Genomic DNA, 25,795 nt, shown 5'->3' on the forward strand with positions numbered 1-25,795 from the left:
CATTCTGGAAAGACCTGAGGTCCCACATTAATGCATTTCATTTCATTCTTGTTTTTTAAAATTGCTTTGTGATACTAGAAAGATACCCAGCTTGTAGTTCTGTGTGGCTCAACAGCTGAAGGCGATTTAGATACCCTGTGCCTGCTGTCACACTCTTTAGGGATAAAAATTAAGACATGCAGCTTTGCTTCACAGCACCCATCACAGTGCATCACATTCATTAGTAGTGTCAGACTTTAGGCCAGAATAAGATTCCAAGTTCACTAATTAAGTGGGAACAAATCTATTACTTGCATGGATTTATTCAAGATTAACAGATTCAGTTTGAGTTTAGGGTTGTAATTCCTTTCTCCTACTATACCTGGAAGAAAACCTGTCATGCAGAGGTTGTGGCAGCACACTGCACTGAATGTCACATATGTGCAACAGCAGCTGCCTGTGGCTTAACACAGGGGGTGACAAGAAGTCTTCTAGCAGTGGTTGGTTCATGTGTACTGTGGCACATCTCATGCCTATCACAAATTTGTGTGTCCTCAAAGACAAATCAGAATGTCAGTGTCTGATCATTTTGTACCTCATCTTCCTTTCTAGCACTTGCAGGTTAATTGTAGGTGGTCTTATTCCTACAGGTTTTAATCCTGGAGCTAGTTTATTAATGATACTTTATCAGAAGGAAGCAACAGTAAATAAAATTATCCTTTTGGGGGAGGTGTGGTTGTTGTCTTACTCTGAACAGCCAACTGACAAGCAGATGTCAAGTGTTTGAACAGAGCAATTCATCAAGCAGCAAATTGGCCAGTGGCCATACAGATGAACAGCAAACAGCAAGCTGCTGGCCTCTGGGAAAAAACAGTGGCCCAGATCCAGACAACTGCATTGAGTTGTCATAAAGAGCATTTGTTATTCAGCAGCTCTGTGACACTAGAGGGTCTTTACTCTTGAAGATTCCTGTTGTCCAACCTTCCCTAGCCTGGTTAATGATATCCCAGTAGAGGAGCAGGTTTTTATTTGGAAGTTGCTAGTTTGTAGAGTTTAACATTCAACTCCGTACCTCATACATTCATGGTTTTTCTGTGCTTATGGGGTGGTATTCTGTATGCACAAGCAGTAAGTTAGGAATATAAAGACTATGTGACTAGGTATGGTGTTTATACAGATACTGGTGAAATCTCTTTGCTTTCTGTAAATACAGGTAACATCAAGGGTGACTGACAAATATGATGAACTGTATGTACAGGATTCCATATGACAGTAATCCCAGGAGTGTCCATAAGTAGAGAACAGGACCTTGGGACCTGGCCTTTCAGAGATGCTGCCAACAATCAAAAGTTTTCTGTGATGTTTGTTTCATTTGCAGATGGCTGGTCTGCAGACGGGAAGAAAAATCTATTCCATCAATGAGGACTTAATATTCCTACGCCCCTTTTCAGAAGTGGAAACCATTTTAAGCCAGTCCTTCTGCTCACGAAGGCCACTTAGGCTTCTGGTGGCCACCAAATCAAAAGAGTAAGTGCCAAGATGGGCAGACAGGTTATCTAGAAATGTTGAGTACTAAATAAAATTTTTTACAGTTTTTCAGGCCATTATTGTATTTTATAATGAGGCTTAGCTCTGTTAATGTCTTGTGCATTGCTAGATTTGTAATCCCACAACTTCCCAGAGATCTGAACGTTTCAGTGAGCAGCTGATGCTAACAAGTTGGCAGTTGACTCCAATGGCCAGTCTACTTTATTTTTTTTAATGGAAAAGAACCTCAGGTGGTATGTGCCAGCACAGCTGCACTGAAGTTTGCCTAAAAGTGGTCAAGAATACAAACACCATAGAAAGCTTCTCTCCTGTGTTATTCACTTAAGGATGTAATACATTCTGAAGTACCAACTTTTAATTAACAAAGTGAATCTCCCTCTGCCTTGGAGAATGAGATGAAGTGGATGATTTCTTCAGGTCTATTTATTTGTTACTTATTTGTAAACTATGTGAGTGCTTTCTTTAATCAAAAGAACTGTTGTGAATGCTGGGGAAAGATCTGTTAGAACTGTCCAAAACTCTGTCAGCCTAACTTAAAATGCTGCATTCTCTTCTCCTCGGTTTACCTGCAGGATTATTAAAATCCCAGATTCTCCTGAAGCACTTTGCTTTCAGATACGGGGAGCATCACCACCATATGTTCATGCAGTAGGAAGAGGTAAGTAGAAAGGCTGTGGTATAGTTAAACTTGCAGTACAGTTAAATATATATACATGTGTATATAAAGTGTGTATATCTACATCCAAGTTTCATTGTCAAACACGTTCTAAACAAGGAATTCCTGCCATAGAGAAGGATGATGCTCATATATAAAACCACAGAACAACAGATACCTCCTGCCACAGAGTGCTTATGCTCTACATAAAGTCATTGTTATGAACTGAACATTGGGTCACAAATCCCATCAGCACAAACAAGGAACAACAATTCTACAGTAGGAGAAACTTGCTGATACTGCAATCCACAGTACTGTGGAAAGACTCTTGAGAAAGCATTATCACTTGATCTCTTGCTAGCTAGAATTGCACTTGCATAGCCATCCTAACCTTGTTTCTTCTAAGACTGTTAAGATACAGCTTTACAGCCACAGGGATTAAAAATTGAAAACCAAGGTGGCTGAGAAAAAGTTGAAGTGTAGTGCTGTCTGTTGCCTCCTCAATATTTTTACCTGTGATCAGCAACAGTTTCAATAACTGCAGTTGTGAATATGCTGTGGGATCAGAAGGTTTCTTAATGGATGTCACTGAGTATGGTGCAAGACTTGAAGACTGCTCTTCCCTTTACACTGGCATATGCTGCTGCTATAAATTACCAATGACAGAAGCAAACTGCTTTCTATGGTTGTCTTTTAAAAGGAGAACACAGTTTGACACCAATATTTACTACTACCATAAATGAAATGTGAACTGAGCTGCAAATAAAGCACGTCTCTAACCTTTATTTTCAGCAGATGCAGAAAATACAACCATACAGACATGTACCACTTCCTCTCTCAAGTACAGATAGCCAAGTATGTGCAGTTAGTATACAGACAACCCAAATGCAACAGTGTTCTCAGGGAGACACATCCATTACAGTCTTTCACAGTGGCACCTACAGCCACAGTTTAACAGTGGGAACACTGCAAATTGCAAAGGCCAGCAAGAAAGTTTCTACTTTTTCAGAATTTTGCAAGCAAAAGACAAATTGCATTTTGGAGTAAAAATATATGAATTTTAAATGATGGTGCCTTAAAAATGTAATTGCCTTAACTGTAGATCTCTAGGAGTTGGATTTGGGTCTGAGTCTTGTTCATGTGAATCTGGAATTAAGCCAGTCATCAGTCTTTTTCTTAGAGCAGGGCAAATTGCATAACATGCAACTGTTCTGCATATTTCAAGTGCAACAAGCTGAAATAAATAAAACTGTTTATGTTTAAGCAAGACCTCAGATAATGTAATCATAAGGCTAGAAGAGCCATACAAGAATCCCAAATGATTTCCCACAGGAATTTCAATTTCTAGCATGAATGCATTTAGGTCCAGGTCTCTTTCCCAGCACTACTGATAATATGAAGGGGAGATGCATGATGTTTTTCTTAAAAAACAAAGCTCTCAGAATACATAGTAGCACAGGCATGACAGCATTCAACCAGCTTTTTGTTCTTACTCTCCTTAACCAGAAACCCTTTTCAAATGTTCCTGTTTTCTCTTCCATTGCCAGATGACTTTACTATCTAACTCCTCTCCTGTTGATTTTTCAGGTTCTGAGGCTGCAGCTGTAGGCCTTCACCCAGGGCAGTGTATTTTGAAAGTCAATGGGAATAATGCAGCACATGGAAATTATATGGAAGTTCTGGAGCACTTTACAGCATATAGGACCAGACAACAGGAAGCACTGGTATGAATGCAAAACCTCAAAGGAAGTACATTAATTTCTGCTCTTCTTCTGTCTTTCCCTTCTGTGCTTTTATGGTCACTAAATACTCAGAAAACCAACTTATATTACTCTGGTTTCCAAAACAACTTCTTTTGACTTATTAATTCCATGCCAAGATTGTGTTATCATTGAGGGAGCTGGCTACAGTTGCCTATAGTAGCAAAACATCAACAAATAATATGTATTCATACACTGCAGAGTACTAAATATTATTAACTACAACTTCACCCAGATGCTAATTGAGATTTTATATTCTCTGAAGTTCAGAGGAAGTCTGGGGCAATGTTGGTATTTCAGCCAATTTAGAAGGTATAAAAATTAAAGCTAGATTCACCATTGTAATTCAAACACATAGAGATCAGGAATTTTTACTTAGGTCAAAGCTGAAGCCTCTATCTCTTGAAAGGGATTGTACCAGTGGGTGTACAGAACACATGAAGATGCTGAGGAAGACAGAGTTCAGCAAGCAACATCCACTGCATATCTGAACAGCAGTCAGCCTGGCTCTAGCAAAGAAGACTCATCACTGGAAGGAGGTGCAGATTTGGATCCTGTTCAGAATAGTCAACAGGAATCAGGTGAAGATTCTCATACGGGAAGGAAACCCAGGGAAGACTTAGGGGCTTCAGGAATGAAAACTGCAGTAGAAATATGATGTATAATTATTATTGTATAGTAGCTCTTAGGAGAGCTTTATAACAGAATGAGGTCTGCCAGAGGAAGTGCTCTTGCTGGAGTTTATTCAGGAGTAGAAAAAATGGAGATACACACAGAAATCATGCCCCTGTGACTCTCTGCTCTTTACAAGAGAGACAGTTGCTGGAATGGAAAAGTTCAGCATTTTTATAATCATTTGGTAGCCCCTACAGACTAAGAATTCATGGTCATCAGCAGCTGGAGAAGGAAAGTCTGCAAGTAACTCTACCTAGAATAATCTGTTTTCTGTGATTTCAAGATTAAAGATTAAGATATTAAATTACTGTGATCTGGAGCAAGTTTTCAGCATGTTACCACTGCCAGCAAAAGGTGGGGGTGCATTTCCTCCAACTTCAAAAAGTGTAACTCATAAAAAACACTAAAACACTTCTTTGCTTTCATGTTGAGAGCTTATCAGAAAAGTAGATGTTAGGGGAGAACACTTGAAGCCAAATTCAGTTGAAAGGACTGAGCCTGGACTCTCAGAATGCCATTGACAACTTTGCCAGAAACAGATGGACATTTGTGTGGATCCCATCTATGGTCTGGTGAGCCTGGTAATCTAATGGTCAAACAATGCAGCTCCATGGTGGAACAGCTGGAGCAGTGCCCTGGTACAGGCATGTCAGCAATTCTCTGGCAAATCTCAATCTGACTATAATTTACATCTGTTCTCTGGTGACAATAGCATTGCTGTGTGTTAAAAAATGTTATCTCCTCACCCCACCCCTCCCCTGCCATCTCAGTCTTACAGAAAATGTATCTGGAGCATTTCCTAAAATTGGACAGAAAAAAGTGGCAGTGTTCCAGAGGTCATTAAAAACAACAAGACTCTGAGATTAACATACTTCACTTCCCTTTAAAAGCTTCTGCTGGGGTCTGTGTCTTTTCTGAACAGAACTAAAAGCAGTATCCTGGGAATGGAAGTGTGCACACATACATGGAAGAATATCAGAATGTAGATTGGAGTATGTGGATTGTCTAAACTTCTGTCTCTGTCTCCAGTGGTGACCCAGCAGCAAATGCCTTCCTCGGAATATTCTCCCAGCCTCTGGCAGTATGTGGTTCAGAAAGTCCTTGAGCCAAGGGCTGTGTCTTTGTCTTCACATTTAATAATACCTCTCAGCAGGTTTCTCTTCCTTGTGGATGCCTGTATTCGTGGGTGTTGCCAGACATCTCTAATGACTTAATTTATTTCCAGCTCAGACACCACAGGCCATCGCCTCTCCACTGGTCATTGGTGAAGAAACACCTCTTGTTTGCCTGACTGTGGATAACACCCACCTGGAGCATGGAGTGGTGTATGAATATGTCAGCAATGCAGGGATCAAATCCTTTGTCCTGGAGAAAATTGTGGAACCAAAAGGTTGCTTCAATCTTACTGCAAAGGTAATGGAAAATGTACAATGCCAGCTTCACTCCTGAATAGAGTAGGGAAGCCAATAATATCACTGTTTCCCGGGTAGCTTGGCTTGGTTCTTTGCATGAGGCAGCATCTCCTGCTTGGAGTTTTCTTCATTAGGATTGGATGCACCAAGTTATAATAGCTCATTTGGTACGAGGAAATGCTTCCAGGATTTCAGCTGTTGAAGGAGGGGAGCCCTCAGCTGTGGAATTTTCACTTTTATCTGTCTGATAAACATACTCTTTGCTGATAATCAAGATTACTCTTCTGAGGCAAGAATTTGCTTTACCTTGGAAGCAAATCAAGCAGCTTTTCCCCATCTCATAGGTTGGATGGGTAACTAAAGGCAGCAAGCAGAGCTGGTGCTATTGGAAAGGAGGACTGCACTTAGTGCTTTGGCCATCTATGACAATAATGAGTCCCATGAAAGTATGCCAGAGCAAGTAGCTTTGACAGTGCACAGTGGGTATTTTGATCCATTATGGTTGTTGTAAACATTTTTGAGGAATGTTTTATGACTGTGGGGATTAGACATGATAGTGACTGTCAGGCAGTACTAAAGGCAACTTGTTCTGAAGGCAGCTTTATTCAACCATGACAACATGGGGGCTTTGCCACTTATTTAATGGAATAAAACTGTGTTTTCTCTCACTGTCTGGGCTCATATCATTGACATCCTGTCTTTTTGTTTAGATTCTAGAGGCCTTTGCAGCAGAGGACAGTCACTTTGTAAAGAATTGCAAAAGACTGATATCCCTAAGCAGTGCTGTGGCCACCATGCCCCAGTATGAATTCCGGCAAATCTGTGACACTAAACTGGAGAGCATTAGCAGAAGGCTCACAAATTACCAAGAGGTAAAACACTACTTGTGAGGTCATTGGTGAGGTCTCAAGGCAATGCAAGACAAACTGGGTCTTAGTATTCTATATGAATGAATCTGAACTGTTTTAGAGGTCGGTGTCCTTGAGGCATGAAAATAGATCTGCAAGTTATTGAAATGGCAAGTTTTGAGGAAAAAGGACTTCATCAGTAAGTCACTCCTTTCAGCTTGTAAAGGCTGTGGGTTGTATTATTGCAGGTTCATTTTCACCATATGAGTGCATAAATAAGATAAATGTCATGAATATAAGTAGTGTCTCACAGTGCAAACAAAGCAATTTTTGCAGTTAACCTGAGCTGCATGAAACGAGTTCTAGAAGGCATAGCTGTTTGCTTTCATTTGTTGTTTTATGAGCTTTTTTAGCAATGATATGTTATTCCATCTGCAACAGAGATCATATGATTCTGGAATAGGAAGCAGGAAGAGAAAAGGATTGTGTGTATTGCATCAGAATTTTTTGCAAGTAAAGTTGCATATGCTTGCTCTATTTCTCCCAGTTTGCAGATGAACTGAAAACAAAGGTGAGCCCAGCCTTCAAACAAGCCACCATGGAACCACATTCCCTCAACAGCATGGATTTCTGCCCCACCAACTGCCATGTTAACCTCATGGAGGTATCATACCCCAAAAACACTACCTCAGCAGGGAGGTCGTTCAGCATTCGTATTGGACGGAAACCTTCTATTATTGGTCTTGATCCAGAGCAAGGTGATCGTTAACTTTCAGATTGTACTGATTTCATCTGCATATAAAAGTAGTGTCTTTTCACTGCCCAGCAACGATTCAGGTCAATTGTTTTTATTTGTTAAGCAGTGTGGTCATCTCATGATAGTTAAATGGTCTGGAGTATTGTTTGCACCTAATAGAGGTGACCTACTGAGTAAAAGAAAAGTGAATGGGGTCTCACAGTAGTGCTATTGCTGTGAAGAGAGGCTACATTCAGGGGAAAAGTTTTTTAAAAAAGAATGTTCTTGCCATAGAATGTTATTAAATAAAACATCTTTGTGAAATTTAATTTCTTCCTGTTCAAGTTCCACCTATCCTAAACTATAATTATTGGGATGGAGTGGGGAAGCCACATAAGCCATACTAACCAGACCCTTCAATATGTAGCAGGTACTTTAAATCCAGTCTCATATACGCAACATTGCATCACCACTATGGCTGCACCATCCTGGAGATGTCTGACCCCAGAAGATGGAGATCTTGATGGTAGTTTTGGCCAGCAGAATGGAGGAACAATTCAGGAAGAAAGGGGACTCAGTTTTCTGCTGAAACAGGAAGATCGGGAGATACAGGACTCATACTTGCATCTTTTTAACAAACTTGATGTTGCAGTGAAGGAAATGAAGCAATATGTGATTCAGATAAATAAGTGAGTAAAGAATCCTGCATGCACTGCAGAAAGCAGTTCTGATACAATGGAGGCATTAACCTCAGCAAACACATGCTACTTATCTGTGCCAACTTGTCATACCCTAATAACTTCTTTTCAGGTCACCATGGTTACGTGATGAAGTTCTACCTCATGCAAGTAGGGTACCTATGGAAACAGGACCTTTTGTGAACAGAGATTCTTGGATTTCAATGAACCCCTTTCAAAACTCACAGTTTTTCATAGCTGTAGTTTATGTAAAATGCTGGCAATGTTGCTTTTGACTTCACATTGCTGAATTCCGGCCTTAGTCATTATACCTCATTTGTGACTCTGCCCACCAGTCCCTGAGAGCTGCATGGTTTATTCTTGCAGACTTTTGTCCACCATTACGGAACCTACAGAAGATGGTGCCTGTGAGCCACCATCTGCTGAGGAAACATCTCCACCTTCCCTGGGAACAGAGGAGAGTGATCCTGACAAAGCTGAGCATGGTGGAATCAAGAAGGTCTGTTTTAAAGTTTCTGAGGAGGACCAGGAAGACTCTGGACATGACACAATGAGTTTCAGAGACTCCTACAGGTTAGTCTGAAGATTGTGCCAATTTTACTTTCCTTTGAAGTTCTAATCTAGGCATGGATTTAACAAGCAAGTTATTTTTCCTGTCAGTCAATTATTCTGTATTCACTTAGTAAAGTACTCACTAGCTGTAGTTATTACATTTATTACCATGGAGATATAGACAGCTAAAAAAATCTTTTCTCATATCAGTGTCAAAATACAAATGCTTCAAGAAAATTGAATAAAATGGAAAATTACTTCCCTTCCTGTATCGTTATAGCACTTCATTAAAAAGAGATTTCTTTGATAATAGGTTTAAACAAGGACAGGCAAGAACCTTGATTAGGGTTCTTGCAATTGGTCTCATTTTTTTTTTCTTAGCTCAATCTAAAATAAAAGGAAGAGACAATATGGAGAATTTTGAAGGCTTAGTTTTTGGGACTGTACCATTAAAACCACTGTGTCACAGAATTTTTTGGGACCAACAGGCTGAGATCCATAGCCTTTTTGATTACTTTTATTAAGTTATTGTTAGTGTAAAGTGAACTTCAGCAGATGAGATTAATACTAATTTTCCAGGTGTGCATGAGCCAACATTGGTGTGAAGCCAATTGTAGTGACTCCTCTGCTTCCTGAGATAATTTTAGAATCTCTAGTTCCTGATTCCCTAGTGGGATAGAGTCCTTAAGTTTTCTCTTCCATCTCCAACATCTCTGCTACTGTGACTGCAAGTATAAACTGGCATTGGGTGCTGTAATATCCTGAGAACTGATAACAAATGTTGAGTTTAGTGGAGGTCTTAGATTTTTATAATTCCTCCACTACTCAGAGCTCACAGAGCATGTTTAATGATGTGACCCAGATGGGGTCTGTGGTGGGAAGTCTGTTTTCATTATTTATAGGATCCAGGCAATATATTAAGCACTGAGTGGGTGCTACAAATGGAAAACAACATCCTTGTACAGTGCCAGCCCCAGGAGCCCTGCTTAATGGTGGTTCTGCATGTAATTAGTTTTTCTTTTGTATGTGTGTAACAGAATTATTTTGGGGCACTACAGTATTAAAACTAGAATGAGAGTGCATCAGACAGAGAGTGGGTGTAAGGACAGCTTTTTTTCAATCAATTGCTTTGTTTTCCTTCTAGTGAATGCAACAGTAACCGGGACTCGGTGTTGTCGTACACCAGTGTACGCAGCAACAGCTCCTACCTGGGCAGTGATGAGATGGGATCAGGTGAGTACACACACAGCTACATGCATATTTCTCATACCTGACCATTTAGCAGAGCTGATAAGTCTTTGCAGATCCTAAGTATTTGCATGTTTATGTTGGAAATATGGTTGCTTCAAAACTAATCACAAAAACGTAGAGATTTGTTATTTATCTAATTAATCACCATAAATTTGGAATATGGAAGAGGTACAGGCAGGGGTAAACTTCTCCAGTTATTGGATATTTGCATTATGTGAAAACTCATGAGCATTTTGATCTATCCATTAAAGCACCAATTCTTATTTTTAACCTCAGTGTGAAAGTCTGCTTGTACCATCTGTGGCCCCATCAAAGATTACTTTTGTAAGACAGTTAAAAATTTTCATCTTTCCTTCATCAGGAGATGAACTTCCCAATGATATGAGGATTCCTTCAGACAAGCAAGACAAACTTCATGGCTGTCTGGAACATCTTTTTAACCAGGTATGTAAAGCATTGCTCCTACACAAAACTGCTTTCTCCTTATCACTGATAGTAAAATATATTGGAAGTATCAGATAGTTTAATGAAATAATATTTTCAAGGTAGGCAAACATGGAAGATTTGGGATTATGGTGTAAGCAAGTATATCATAGGACATTTTTGTCAACATTTAAGTTACCTTGTCTGATTTAAGTAAGGTTGATTGGCCTTATATCAAGCATTAGGGTGAGGGGGGGGGAAATTAAAAGATTAATAGAATTGTAATACCTGTAATACCTTAAATGAACTAACTGGATCACATTTACAGATCTCTATTCATCAAAAAGAAAACATTCCAAAATTCAGATAGTGTAATGGCTTTTGCATTTTTCCATAAGAGCTCTGTTCAGGTTTTCTTCTGCAAGTCTTTTTAACACTAAAAACATCCCAATTGTAGGTAGATGCAATCAATGCACTTCTAAAAGGACCAGTAATAACTAAGGCCTTTGAAGAAACCAAGCACTTTCCAATGGACCACAGTTTGCAAGGTAAAGAAAAAGGTTGATAGTATTTAATATTGTGATTTGCTGGGATTTGGGAGCTTAACATGGATGTACATTTGCTTTGTGGCCACACAGAGCTACTTAACTATGCAGTCTACCCAGCTATACATGAATGGCAGGTACCATAGCTGCCTTAAAAGGTCATTTTCATCTGAATTGCTCCTGAAACATGCAGAACACTTCTTTGTTACATGCCACTGAATCCTCAGAGCTCTTTCACAAGTCTCTAAAATCTGTTCTTTGATGGGAAAACAGATACGTATCTCAAAAGCTCCAAGGTAGAGATAGGCCAGATGCAAGGTACATGAGCACTCTGATAAACTGAGGAGGGGCTGACCTCTGTAATTCTGAGGCACCAAAAGGTTCTGCCTGAGTTTGCTTAATGACTTACTCTGCTTTTCTTCAGATGGATAATTTCCAGAGTAAACTCATCCTCACATGACACTTATTTTGAAAACTGATTCCCATAGAGAGCAAACAAATGATACGGTGTTTTCTTTTTCCTCAGGGAGCATGATGAGACTTTGGTCTTAATGGTCCTGAGGGCCAGGATGTGGTTTCCTCTCACAATTAAATACACAGGACTTTATTTTCTGAACATTTGCTGCATTTCCTTTCCCACTGGAAATCTGAAATGTTTTTCACTATTCCTGCTATACTTCAAGTGCTGTAGTCATGCTCCAAACATTGACAAGTTCTATTTTTAAGTTACAGTGTCAAATTCTAGAAGAGACCTTTTTCTGCATTTTTTTTCCAGCCTCCAGAACTAACTCCTATAAAATTATCTATACAAATACATTAATGGTTATGTAGGATATCTGTTACTCTTTCCATGCACAGTTTGAATGAATGGAAGAAATAACAGACAGCCTGTGTTCACTTCCTTTATTTTATTTTGCTTAAATGGAGTCTCATTTATTAAAACTAGATTAATTAGTGAGAGTCTCTTTTAGTTAACTGCAGTTAGCTGACGATCGCCCATTCATCACTAAGGAACAGACAAGCCCTGCTTAGATTCAGCTGGAATCCTGGACCAAAGTAATTGCCACTTTGGTGGCACCTTTTAGTGATGAATGTAAATTTGATTGCTGTCCCATTTCTGTTCATGAGCAGTTATTTGGCACAGTTTTACTGTGTTTTTGTCTGCTGATGCATTTTTATCATAAACAAATGGGGTATTTGGCTTGGCTATATAGCTGAGTCAAGGAGGACAAGTCTTCTACTCTGTAATTAAGTAGCTTCCATCAGGTGAAAGAAAGCAGAATATTTCATAACTTCTCTTCAGTATTATGGGGTGTGACAGGTGCAGCCAAAAAGTTGATTTGATTCTGCACAGCCAGAGACTCTAGAGCTACCTGGTACAACTGCCTGCACATTATTGAAGGCAGAGAAAGCAGAAGAGAATTCTGTGCTTTCTGAGTCATGAAGAGCTCCCTACGTTGGTAGGTTACCTGTGTACATAACTTTTAGTCCACAACCCTGAACATAATGCCAGGAGACTGCTGATCATGAGATTATAGGAATAGCCTTTTTTTTTTTTTTTTTCTGTATTAGATCTATTCAAGGAACTTTTTCATTGACAGGTGTTGCCATTGATGCTGTATCTTTGCTTTCACCTGTGCACACATTATAACTCATAAGCCACTCAGCTATGTAGCATTTCCTTAACAGCTAACAAACTTCATTTTTTCTAGAATTTAAACAAAAGGAAGAATCCACAGTTAGGTGCCGGAATAATATTCAAGCAAGCATTCAAGAAGATCCATGGAACCTTCCACTGCGCATCAAGAACCTTGTTGAAATCATACAAAAACATGTTGAAGGTCTGTAAATAAGAAAAAGGCTATCAGCTTCAGGGAGAAAAGATTTTGATCCAATCAAGTCTTAGCAGCTCATTTAATCTCATCTTGTTACAAGGCTGTCCTGGGCTCTAGAGAAGAACAGGTATAATGGGTTATTGATGGCTGAGTCCCACTGCTGTGTAGTAAAATGTCACCTGTGCAGCAATTCCGAAGAACTTTCTCTCCCAGATTTTATTTAATCATCCCATTCAAATAGAATTATATCAGACTGTTCTATTTCCCAGTGCTTTTTTCAATCCTCTTAGTCAATGAAGAGAGCACTGGACAGAAATCACCTCCTTGGGGTTTCCTATACATGTGCGATTTGCTTCTAGTAATTCATGGTAGCATTTAGCCTGTAAAATTCTTTGATTTACATTAACACATCTGTGCAAGTGAAGACTACAAGAGTAAATAGAAATGGCCATGCATGGGGCAGGGGTTGTGGGGAATGAGACTTAACAAAATGGCATCACATCTACCTTGGTATCATGTTGACTACAGCATTCCTTTTCTTCACTGTTTTAGATGGGAAGAATCAGCTGCTTTTGGCCTTGTTAAAATGCACAGGTAAGCAGTTTTTATTGCAGTTCAACATCATACATACAGAAGTCACTAATACAGTTTTCTCTGCTTACATCAGAATCTTACGGTTTTCCTTAGCATTTAGATTTTTTTCCTTAGGATTTTATGATTCTGTTTCTCATGCTCGGCATCTGAGGCAACTTTCCCATGCATCTGACATCTGTTCTTCAGTTTGCATTATTTCAGTTCACTGTGGGCTGCTTGTGCTACCTGGCTGGTGACTGATATTCCACAAGCACTGTTTTTACTGTCTTCATGTTTTCCTTTGTACAATTCTCCTTCCCAGATGGCCATGCTGTTTCCTGCTATGGTGAGAACATGCAGCAAAAATGAGACTTATTGCACAACTTTCTGTGACACCATGGACTGTCATCTTTCCAAATAGAACAGACGTGTTAGGAGTTAGGATTGTGCGTAGTGTAATTACAGCCAGGAGCAGACTAAGAGCCTAAATATGCAGAGGCAGCACCTAAATACACTGTGGACATCATTAATCTGTTAACCCTGCACAAAACATTGTGCTTGCAGATCAAGGGAAAAGCCCTTCCAAGGAGATAACATGCAGTTCTTTGTGATTGAAACACCTATTAGGTGAACTTTTGTTTGAAAATGAGGCAATAAGTAACTGGAATAGGTTGTTATTATCTCATTGTGCCATGCTTGATTATGAAATATTCATAGAAAGAAGATGAGATTTGTGTCGCTCTAAGTCACCTATCAACTCCTGCCAGGGCTGGTCCATCACTCTGTCTAAACAAGCTTGTGGTGTCACTCTAGTGTCTATAAAGGCTGTTTTACTAATAATGACTCCCTAAGTTTCCTGTGCCCTCTCCTGCAGCCTTTCCCTGAACATCCTCTGTGGATGGAGCAGACAGCACTAGACTGGCTATAGCAGCTTTTTGGTACCAGGGATTCAGTTGCCTTGCTCTCTTTTCCTTACTCCCAGGAGTACAGAGGTGTGCTTGTAGGATTGGCTGCCCTTCAGTTGATGATATGGCCTAGGGCCTGCAGTGTATTAGTCAGTATGTTGTGTTCAGTGCTTTTAAAGAATAATCCAGATCTTCAAAGCCCCTGCGTGGTGTCTTCAGCTTCTTTCTCTGGGGAATGCTGCCTTGACAAAAAGAGACTGCTGTACTGCAGTGCCTGCTGGAAGAGCCTGGGGTGCCTGGGAAGTAGCTCTTCACTTATTCATGTGCCTCCTTGGCCTGGAATCCCCTTAAGTGTGACGAGGTTGATTTGACCAGCATGTGGCTGCCTGGCAGGCAGGTTGGAAGCAAAGTTAGCACAGGAGAAATTCTCCCAGGAAACATAAACCAATTGGTACCATATGGGCGGGCCCAGTTAATGCATTAAGCATATGGGAAGCCCACAAAATACAGATGGATGGAGAAGAATGAATCTCTAATAGCCCAGGAGAAAAGTAGTGGCAGAGACCTTCTTTCAAGAATTCTCTTGCCTCTGTAAACATAAAAAGAGGGAAATCAGTCTAGATATGGCACTAAGGAGTTACAGCTCTTCCCAGACAGAAGAATCGAGTGTGCAGATGGCAGAGGTAGTAATAAATAGTCAAGTGGACTAGAAAATTTTCAAACATGCATGCAATCCAGCTATTCTGTCTGTATCTATACAGCCAGGTCACACAGCAAGAAGAGGTTATCTGTTAAGTCTGTGCAAAGCTACAGCAGCAGCCAAATACTGTGCACACACACGCAAACTGCTTCTTTGGCAATGAGATTAAAGACAAGTATACTCATGACTTCTGTCTTTCTCTGGCAGATACTGAGCTACAGCTGAGACGTGATTCCATCTTCTGTCAGTCCCTTGTGGCCGCTATTTGCACCTTTTCAGAGCAGTTACTGGCTGCTCTCAACTATCGATACAACAACAATGGGGAATACGAAGAGAGCAGCAGAGACGCCAGCAGGAAATGGCTGGAACAGATAGCAGCCACTGGTGTTTTACTCAACTACCAGTCCCTTCTCTCCCCAGCTGTGGTAAGATGAAGAGTTGTAGCACCCTTGGGTCTGCTCACACTTGCCTGTGTGCTTCTTTGTTGCTCACAGCACAGCTAGACCATTCTAGCAGCAGTTCAGCAGTTTACATGCTCACTCTAGCAACCTCTGGAGATTCCTACTGCTGACAACTCTGTGACAATATTCCATATCCCATGATTTTCATCTCCTCACAAGTACTGCACCTACTGTAACATCTCAACAGCATAGGAAGCTGGCTGCCCTCAAATTTGGAGTAATGCTGCTGCATGTACGGTTCAGTTGTTGGTGATGCATGTGTGGCCTGCCATCTTCTGGTGAAAACACACATTTCAACAAATAGGTGAAAAAGTAGTGAGTATTTCAAGTTTGGACATTTTGAAAATCTAGGCTTTTGTTCAAAAACTGGACACTTAGATAGACTCTTTCTGTCACTGCCATGGTGCTGAGGCATCATGTCTAAGGGAAGAGGAGCTGGTCTTGTGTAGTTTATCTGCCCCTAATGAGCAGATAAGCAAGCCACAGCTACAGCAGATAATTTACCCTAACTGTAAAACTGTTAATAAAAGTAGTTCTGACAATATAGTGAAGTGACTCTTTTTTACACTTCATGTTTTTTTTTAAATCCCTTCAAACTCATTCAGTCCTTAAGCTTGTGTACTGTCTGTGAATCACATCAAATGACATCTAAGCTAAGGGTAGCTAAGCTTGTATCACAAAGTTAAAGAACCATAGTAATTATGGTGGGGATGGAATTAATAGAAAACTCCACATTCTCTTCTAGGTCTCCTGAACCAAGGGATGCCCATAATTCTACCTTTCTGCCACTGATGTCTTCCTGGCAGATTATAACCTATTTATATCTATTTCTTTGCTCCACAGAAGGAGGAACGTACCATGCTGGAAGACATCCAGGTCACTCTGACTGAACTGGACAAAGTTGTCTTCTATTTCAAGCAGCTGGATGAAAGTCTTGTAGCAAGTGAGTATTCTCCGATTCTTTGAAGCTTTTTTGTTCTATTTCTCTTATCCTCCATAACTGTACATTTAGCAGACCATGTCAAACGTGGACAGCACTGTGCAGCTCCTCTGAAGCACTGTTGCATTACCTCAGTTTCCACTGAAAACACAATAGAAAAAGCAGGATGGACACTGTGGGATGCTGGTGGCATCTTCTGTGATTTGTGACTGTGGTCTGTGCCAGTGCACCTTGTCTGTGGGATTTTGCACACAGGGAGACGGGAGAGATGATGAGCAGCTCCTGACAGATGATTGTAATTCACCACACTGCCTAAGGTAGAACTCCCCCTCCTGAGCTCTTCTGTGTCCTGTGTCCCATCCTGGCATATCTCTCTATCTATGAGATGCCATGAAACAAGATGAGATTTTAATTATTAACCATTTTATTGTATTAGTATTAGATCATGGTAGGTCATGTTAACTGTGTATCTGTTTAGGTGTATTATTTCAGAGTCTGCATTCTCTCAAGAAAAGCTCTCCCTTATTCATCTTAATGGTGGTGATTTGAAATGTCATTGGATAATCTAACCCACTCAGATAGAAATGGTTTAGCATTTCTCCTGCTGTGGTAAAGCAGCAAGTATTTTATCTTTATTTCTCCAGATACTCATGTCTTCTACCACATCGAAGGAAGTCGTCAGGCCTTGAAGGTTATCTTCTATCTTGACAGCTACTACTTCTCCAAGCTGCCTTCTCGGTTTCAGAATGGAGGAAGCTTGAAACTGCACACGGTGCTCTTTACAAAAGGTATCTATAAAAAGCTTCCTTGAGGAAAAATAAGCTAACTGATGATGTTGAAAGATTCAAATTAAAGAATGACCATGAAACTCTAAACCTAATACAGCTGAGAACTGCAGATGTATTTAGGAAACAGATGTTTCTATTCTGTGATGACCTGGGGAGTGATTTTATAGTAAGACACACTCATGAGAATAAGATATGCCTGGTTGGGTCTTTTTTTATGCTTTCCTGTGAAGGCCATAGAGACATTATATGGGACTACATGGAAAATCTGATTAGTATGGTAGCAGGAGATGTTCCAGGCTGCAGAGAAGTGTTTTTAAAAGCATACACCATGACTGATTCATCCTGGCTGGAAATTTACTTGATAAGCGAATTTTCACACCAAAATACAATCTAGAAAATTTTTCTCCAGGGCATATTAGTGTTAGATAGAACATTAATTTTAATTGCTCTTAGATGGAACTGCTTTCTGTGAAGCTCACCTTTATGGTATAGTACCACTATACTCCCATAGTGGGAAATGCATTAAATTTATATAGTGAGAGAATGAGCCTTGACATGATCCAACAGTCATTTGGTGAGCTAGTGAGGAATATAAATATGATAATGACATAAATAATTATATAAATTTATATTAATAAAAAGGAAACTACTAACATAGGTTTAATATTTTCTTCTTCAGCTCTGGAGAATATGGAGGGGCAATCACAACCAGCTATCTCATCTCTGGAAGAATTTCCACAGCAAATAAATGGTATTTCACTTGAAAAAGTGCAGCAATACTACCGTAAACTCAGGTACTTAATTCTTCTCCTTTGCCTTAAAAGACATTGAAAAGGGTGCTCCTTTCTAACAACCTTAACATTTAATGAAAAAGAGATTCTGTTCCTGATGGTTTCTTGTACAAATATGATTTTTGGAGGTCCTTATTGTGTGTGAAACTTGTTAGTTTTCTTCCCATAGGGAAGCCTCTTCTGCAATAGTGTACTGTACACGATGAAATTCCCAACTAATCCGACTTCAAAATTTTATGCAGAACTAAAATTGCATAACAAAGAAGATTTCAAATGTTTTAGTACTGACTGTAATTTACTGTGCTCACAATGGTTCAACGGGAAAGCAGATCTTGAATTACAACATTTTTGGCATGTTTTGTACTGTAGCTGTTTTAGACAAGGTAGTTTACACATATGTGCTTGAAATGAGACACACCAACTAATGTAGCCCTTGCTGGCCTTTTCCCAGGACATTTTACCTAGAGAGATCAAACTTGCCCACTGATTCCAATGCTACTGCAGTGAAGATCGACCAGGTATTGTTATTGGCTTTATTTCTACAATAAATTCTCTCATAGAAATATTATTTATATATCTCTCAGTTGCCAGCTGTAGGGTAGCCATATGGCAGACCTGTACAAAACCAAACAATATTTAAAAATTATCTGAATGTCTCTGGAGCTTGGCTACAGTTGGGGTTTTTTTGAGAAGAAATGTGCAGTATTGGGGTAAACACAAACCACTGAACTTAGGCACCAGTAAGGCTCCATATCACACTGATTGCCCCTGCTAAATATAAATACAGTGTCTGATGTTAGACAGAATTAATTAATGTTCCTCTCCTGCATTTGCATTAAAATGAACAGACATTTAATTTACAAGTTATGGTTTGTTCACAGTTATAGAAGGAAATCAACAGGAAAATAGTACTTCCCAGCAGCTCATGTAAAGGCAGTTTGTCTAACTGGGTGCACATGGAAGGCATTAAATGCTGCTGCCTGGACAACAAAGTCAGAAACTACCTTTGAAATCATAATATAAATTCTAGCAATCTATGTGATTTGTGGTAACTGAAAAAAATTGCCCCAAGGTAATTTGTATTTCCACTTCCAAAGTTCATTTATATTCTAGATAGTTGTTATGGTGTGGCATTTACTGTTGTGTAGATTATTGTGCTTAGACATAGAATAAAGAATTGTAAATGTAAATGAAGTTGTGAGTATGCCACTAATGCTTTTTTAAATTTTGTCTAGCTTATTCGTCCCATCAATGCAATGGATGAGCTTTGCAGGCTGATGAAGTCTTTCATTCACACAAAACCAACCCAGTCAGGATATTCCAGCAGTAACACATCAGGAGCTGGTCTGCTGCCCATCTCCTCTGAGCTCTGTTACCGACTCGGAGCCTGTCAGATCACCATGTGTGGCACTGGGATGCAGAGGTGAGATTTAAGAAACCCAAGTGTTAACTGCTGTGATGAGAAGTTTTGTTCTCTCTAGAGATTGGAACACTATATTTTATTCTGTTGAAAGCAATAGAAAGGTAAATTTTATGGGAATATAAACTGTAAGTGACCCTGCTCTGGCAGGTGGAGTTGGACTAGATGATCCTTCAAGGTCCCTTCCAACCTCTAGCTTTCTACGATTCTATAATAAGGACTTAAATCTACTGCCATCTTTATATAGAATAGGTTGTGAATTTTAATTATTCTCTCAGTAGTTAGTAGCTTACAAACACTTTCAGTCTACCAGCCAGTGCCACTGCATAGGTGATGTCATTGCGTATAACTTTGAGTCACTGTTGTCTTCAATCACACACTGAAAATGAAGGAAGTGGCTCAAAAACACCTTTAGAATCTTAGTGTGTGCAAGCATTGATTCTAAATACCCCACTGTTCTTCCAGTGTCTCAAAGTCATTGAGTAAAAAAAAAACAAAAACATTCATTTGTGAATAACTTCACAAGAATCCATGCAGCAGAGCAGTGAAACACAACCTTGTATGAATGATGCTGGAGACTCAAAACAGTTGCAGTATCTTGGTGGAAATGCTGGACTGAGATAATTTTACAGTTTTATAAATGAAAAAATTAAAAAAGTAAATATAAGAACTCTAGATAACAGAAGTCATACTTTACAGGTAAGGGTCCTGTGCATGCCTATTTACATATTTTAAATATGATCTGTGGTTCAGTGTCTCTTGTTCCCCTGTTCAGAAGTACACTGAGTGTCTCCCTGGAGCAGGCAGCCACGCTGGCTCGCAGTCATGGACTTCTGCCCAAGTGCATCATGCAGGCTACAGACATCATGCGCAAGCAGGTGAGTACTTGGATGTGTGGCTGCTGCATGCCAGCCTTTTCATTCCAGGAACAGCATTGTACAAACACCAATTTATTTTGCTGTGGGACTGTATTTTGTGCCCTACTAACCCATATAGCCAAACCTTAGTTAATATCTGAACATGTGTACTGAACAGGAACAAACTGACTTTTGCACGCACAGCCATTACAGCACTGAAAATGCACGCCTCAGTGTACATTATTTAAAGTGTATGCCTTGATGATAAGAAAGTAGGGACTACCCCATATATTTAAGACAATTTCTTTATATATAAAACCAAGTCTCAATCGGTGTTAAATGGTACAAATTCCCTAATGCTAAGCAGCAGTGCTTGTAAAGTGCTGTGGGACTAATTCCATCGTTTAAGTAAACACAGATGACTAATGTATCCACCCAGTGGATTCCAGATCTTCTTAAAGTAGTTAATGGATTCTCAGATAGAAACCATACTCCCATTATAACATTTTCCCCTAAGGATCAGATGCTTTATCTATACTGTCAGTACAATAAATTCTGTTTCCTTAGGGACCAAGAGTTGAAATCTCTGCCAAGAATCTGAAAGTGATGGACCAAATGCCACACTGCGCACCCCGGTGAGTTTTTAAGTATTATGCATTTTATCTGCATGTTGGTCTTATGCTTCTGTAACACTTGTAGAGTCCTTGTTATAATCCTGTTTTAAAGATCTTAGTAGCAATAGTGGAAAAAAGAAAAAAACTGTTCTTTCTCAGTGTCCTAAACAAAGTACACTATAGATTAATTAGCTTTGTTCCTTACAATTTGCAGATCATTAACTTCAAAGGTATCTGCATTTTCTGAATAAAATATAACTGATCAGGGTCTCTTTTGGACTGATGCTGTGAGTTGGCAGAGCTAGTGATTGGCAGCCATCTGTGGAATGTTTAGAACGAAAAATTCCTGACAGGCAAATCTAACTGCAGATATGCAAAGATAATTCATAGGCTAATACCATTGTCTGCTTAGATGAGTTTGACTGTTTAGTTTTGGCACAGCAAGTTAAAGAGCAACTCAGTTGCTGCATACAGTTATACACCTCTAAGGTTGCCCAGGGTTACATTTGTTTTTGCCTAGAATACAACTTTGAAAAGCACTGCACGTTTATGAATCCTACTACACCTAACAGGAGATACAGATGTTCATTATCTCTCCCTGCAGGCTAGGAATACCTTTATTTTTTAAAAAAGGTCTCTCTTTCTGGTTAATTCCACTGAGTGTGTTAGCAGAATGATTATTTTGCCTTATTAAGGACTGTATATTACACTGGTTCCATTTTTATGTCCATAACAGCATGATACATTCAAAAAGAAACAGCTTTAGAAACAAATCATAAGATGAGGTATTTCTGTTCTGTATGCACTCTAAATCACAATGACAAATTTCAGGACTGTTTACTTGAATTATTTTTAGGCAATAAAGCTAAGACACATGTATTCCATCACCACAATGTAAAATAAAATTAAGCAAAGTTATAAGGAGATCTGGTGAATTAATGTTAATTTTCAGGATTGTATTTGCTAGCATTGAGATTTGTCAAAGTCAATAGTAGAAGTTTTGAAACACACGTTATAGAAGTCTTGAGTTTATTCAAATGGAAAGTAAAAAAATCCAAGATAAAGCTGCCACAAACAGTTAAATACTAAAGACAGTCATGGTACGCTTAGCTTTAACCACTGATCTCAGTTTGCTAATATTGTGATTCAAAATTTTTTTTCTGAAAACAATATTATTAACTTTAAAGTTTCTTCAACCATGTCAATGAGCAAATATGTTCTTTTATTTGTATCCCAGTCTGTGTGTGGTAAACGCTCTTGTTCAGGAAAAATGCTGACCTCTGTTTCAAACAAAAGAACTAGGAAAAGAGAGAAGGGTCTGTTAAAGACCCAAATCGGGCAAAAGTTCAAGGGGGTGATGGAAAATGTTAGTGTTAAAACACAATTTATATACTTCAGTTAATGAATCACTAGAGATACTTCTAAATTTGCAATTACTAAAATTAAAACCAGTGGTACTCTTAGTATTAGATTAGCTCTAAAGCTTGCAAAATGATAAAGGAGAAGTTGATGCTCATATACTATGCCAGTAACTTTATATTGTCATCCTTAAGAGATTTAATGTTGTCCTCTTATCTGCCTTGAAGACTCTATAGGTTGTGCCAGCCACCTACAGATGGGGATTTATAGAAGTGAGAGGCACCTCCATTGCAGCATCGTTCAAGCATTGAGCTATGAGCAGCCCAGCCTGAGGACCCACACTAACAGACACTGATGGTGCTGAACCAAGAGAGGAAGAGAAATTGCTCTGGTTTAGTAGGGATGAACCTGCTGCACACAGGCACTGAGAATCTGCTCCTGCAGTGTGCAGGGATTCCTGTGTTTCCTTGACTTCTTGAAGAAATTCTTGAAACAAACATCCCAGAGCTAAGATGGATGCTACTGCCATTTGCTAGATGCCTGGAAAAGTTACAATTTTATTTCAAGAAAGCACAGTTTTACTGGTGACTGGGTTGTGCTGCCACCTAAAAGTTGTGGACTTCAAGCTACAGCTGGGTTAAGAAAAGCCAGAATGAAGCATGTCTGTCTCCTGTGCTGTGCCTGGCATTCATTTAATTGCCAGCATAATTTTGGTCAGCATACTTGAGCAGTAGCTTCATAAACACCACTTTTTCATGAACTGACCTGCACTTTTGACCAACAGATAGCACAATCTATGGTTTATTTTCTAATATGAACATAAAGAATTTCTTCTGGAAAAATTTTCCACTTCAGCCCAGTGAGAACCAATCTCTCTATGCTGCAGAGTATACATTCCATAATACTTCATAACATTGCTTCATTTTACTTACTGTAGCTTTCAAGTTTTTGATTAACTCTATTTACTAATGCCCTGTGATGTACTCTGGAAATCCAGTACTATTTAAGAGGAGAGATTGGTAGTGAAGGATTTTAAAGGTAATTTTACAAAGGAAAAGTACAGTTTTATAATCTGGTTATTTGAACAGATGTTTTTAAAACAGGTCAGAAGAACTATACTTATTTATGTGAAGTGGAATATGTTTTCCATCATGTTATTATATATACAAGATTTAAATAAAAATTATATTGTTTAAAATGGGACCAATATGCTGGCAATTACACAGCTACTCCCAGTTTACTGAAAAAAAGTTCTACATTATTTAAAATCTTTCAATATTTAAGTAGTCTTTAATACAGTTATTAAGATGTATTAGGGATGCTTTTAAGTTAAAAGAAAAAAGGAATCATGTATATAATGTACTTTATTTTTTGTTGTTTGAAAATTTTTTCTTTGTTCTGTCAGTATTATCCTAAGCACAGTAATATTTTCCAAGTTACTGACTGAAACTAATTGAACCATGTCAGCAGTCTCAGGACAGAAATAATGTTCTTTTGGAGTGAGTGCCTTAATATGACCACCCATCCCTAAGGAATTTCCATTGTAGCAGGTCTCAGTAGGAGGGTGTATAGGAAACTTACCAGTCTTCTGTGTCTCCACAGCCTTGTTTGAAACAGTCCATAGTTGGGAGATCTGGAAGCTCTTTGCAGTGATGTACATTCTAGAAAATAAAGGTTTGGGGTTTTTATTTGTGACGTTGTTTGTTTTTTAGCTGGCTTAATTTTATTTTATTAACATCCAAACCAACTCAAACTAAAATTAGACTCCTTCCATTTGAGTATAAAGGTCTCAACTTTTTAAATCTACACATCAACACAAAATGGCTTATAACAAGTTTGGAATGCAGGTTTTTTGAACCTTCCTTACTAAGTTGTTTGATTTTTTTCTATCACTCACAGACTGGAACAATTTTAAGGAAGGAATGTATTTTGGTTAAACTATCACTTTAAACTGTTTCCTCTGACCTACAGCAACCTGTTGCAGGGAACTAGGACAGCCCATCAAATCACCAGCTGTCAGATACAGGGGTTTGTGGCTGTGTACATTTTGTCCTGCAGCCAGATGAGCAGATCATTATTTCAATGCACTTCTTGTTAATTTTGAAAGAGTTATTCTTACCACTTGCTGTTTGAAGAAGAAATGGATGTTTCTTAACTGATCCCTCAACCTAAAATGTACTTACCATTGTAAGGACTGTAGGAAGAGCCAAAATAAATTAAAAAACCACACTGGCCAAGATCCTTGCTTAGTCTGCACTGGCTCTTCCCAGTAGGAGTCCAGTGGAAATAAAGCAGTATACACAGCCTGGTGTGGCCAACACCTACATAATCACTGCAAGCATTAAAGATGCATAGAAGAGTATCTAAGGGCATTTACACTGTGCACTGTTTTACATGGAAATGTATATGCTATTCTCATTGAAAGCGTGATAATTTTTTTTATTATTAAAACTTGGTTTATACTGTAAGGAGAGAAGGTATGATCTTATTTTTCTGTTTTATGCTTTAGTTGCTTAGCTCTACATTCTGTTGAACAGTTTAAGTTAGGGTATTTGTAAGGAGGGATGAGAAGTCAGAAGTTTTAAGCCATAAGGGAAAAGTTGTTTTTGAGATCCACTCAAATTGGCTGTGTAGAGCTGAACTCTTCCTGTTTGTGCAGGGTCAGCTGCAGATGTGGTTTCAGTGCAGACTTCCTACTAAAGTAGAAAAGAAAAACTGTTTTGATGCTTTTTTTTTTTGCTTTTTTTTTTTTTTTTTTTTGCAAATATTGCAAATTGCAAGATTTTAATCCAATGCTAGAAAAAAGCAAGTTCAAGGGGAAAATAAGAGGGCAAGGCACAAGGCAACCTGCAAGTAAAGAGAGTAGTTTAAGTTGGCAGAATTTCCATGGCTAAAAGGAATTTAAGAATCAGGCTTGATACACAGCTGAGCAAGTACAGATTTCATAGACCCAGGGCATCTGATACAGTGGAAGTGTGGAACGGGGGAAAACAGTCAAGATGGAGAAAATGGAAACAAGCAGCCTGATGATGAGGTGTGTAAGCAGCTGGCTAAAGGCAGTGTTGAAAAGAAAGGGCAGGTTGGGTGATAGCTGCAAGTGGAATTTCCTGTCAGTTTTGAAACTGAATTTGCTCAGCATTTTCATCAGTCACTGAAGCACAGACACTGTGCAGTTGAGGTCGGTGTTAGGTTAGGAGGCAGTGATCTAGAGAAGGATCAGTGTACACACAGAAAAAAAAACCTGGGAGACCTTGATAACTGAATGGATGAAACAAAGAGGATAAATTTTATAGTAGAAATATTAGTTCATACACTTGAAGATAAAACAAGTATTTTTATATATTTTCTGTTAATTTATATTAAAAATACATTGATTGTAGAGTTTGTCACAAGATGACTCAGATGCAATTTGACAGAATTATGAAAGCTTAGCCTGCACTGAGAGACAGATTTCCAATTGGGATGGAGAA

The 25,795-nt window shown here is 39.0% G+C and overlaps 1 protein-coding gene and 1 long non-coding RNA gene across 7 annotated transcripts in view; one reads left to right on the plus strand and one right to left on the minus strand.

The window, feature by feature from the left end:
• PREX1 (phosphatidylinositol-3,4,5-trisphosphate dependent Rac exchange factor 1) overlaps positions 1-24,209 on the plus strand; it is a 137,774-nt gene extending 113,565 nt beyond the window's left edge. For 2 of the 5 annotated variants that reach the window (XM_030463156.1, XM_030463160.1), the window contains 23 exons: positions 1,358-1,506; positions 2,100-2,185; positions 3,770-3,906; positions 4,352-4,523; positions 5,843-6,030; positions 6,740-6,901; positions 7,425-7,635; positions 8,041-8,302; positions 8,678-8,884; positions 10,008-10,096; positions 10,476-10,558; positions 10,995-11,085; positions 12,795-12,923; positions 13,470-13,511; positions 15,303-15,520; positions 16,400-16,499; positions 17,141-17,284; positions 17,964-18,078; positions 18,506-18,593; positions 19,311-19,498; positions 20,271-20,373; positions 20,920-20,987; positions 22,553-24,209. In XM_030463156.1, the coding sequence (XP_030319016.1) occupies positions 1,358-1,506; positions 2,100-2,185; positions 3,770-3,906; positions 4,352-4,523; positions 5,843-6,030; positions 6,740-6,901; positions 7,425-7,635; positions 8,041-8,302; positions 8,678-8,884; positions 10,008-10,096; positions 10,476-10,558; positions 10,995-11,085; positions 12,795-12,923; positions 13,470-13,511; positions 15,303-15,520; positions 16,400-16,499; positions 17,141-17,284; positions 17,964-18,078; positions 18,506-18,593; positions 19,311-19,498; positions 20,271-20,373; positions 20,920-20,987; positions 22,553-22,595 (3,075 nt within the window). In that variant the 3' untranslated portion in view covers positions 22,596-24,209. The remainder of the gene's footprint in view (positions 1-1,357; positions 1,507-2,099; positions 2,186-3,769; positions 3,907-4,351; positions 4,524-5,842; positions 6,031-6,739; positions 6,902-7,424; positions 7,636-8,040; positions 8,303-8,677; positions 8,885-10,007; positions 10,097-10,475; positions 10,559-10,994; positions 11,086-12,794; positions 12,924-13,469; positions 13,512-15,302; positions 15,521-16,399; positions 16,500-17,140; positions 17,285-17,963; positions 18,079-18,505; positions 18,594-19,310; positions 19,499-20,270; positions 20,374-20,919; positions 20,988-22,552) is intronic. The other 3 variants (XM_030463158.1, XM_030463157.1, XM_030463159.1) reach the window with 3 other exon arrangements.
• Positions 12,462-25,795, minus strand: part of LOC115599435 — a 74,433-nt gene continuing 61,099 nt past the window's right edge. Inside the window, exons 3-4 of one of the 2 annotated variants that reach the window (XR_003988424.1) lie at positions 23,907-23,986; positions 12,462-12,925 (exon numbers count right to left, since the gene is read on the minus strand). This is a non-coding gene — a long non-coding RNA (uncharacterized LOC115599435). Of the gene's footprint in view, positions 12,926-14,831; positions 14,985-23,906; positions 23,987-25,795 lie in introns of those variants that run through there. The other variant, XR_003988425.1, reaches the window with a different exon arrangement.

This window comes from Calypte anna, chromosome 20 (assembly GCF_003957555.1).
Source record: "Calypte anna isolate BGI_N300 chromosome 20, bCalAnn1_v1.p, whole genome shotgun sequence".
Lineage (NCBI taxonomy): Eukaryota > Metazoa > Chordata > Aves > Apodiformes > Trochilidae > Calypte > Calypte anna.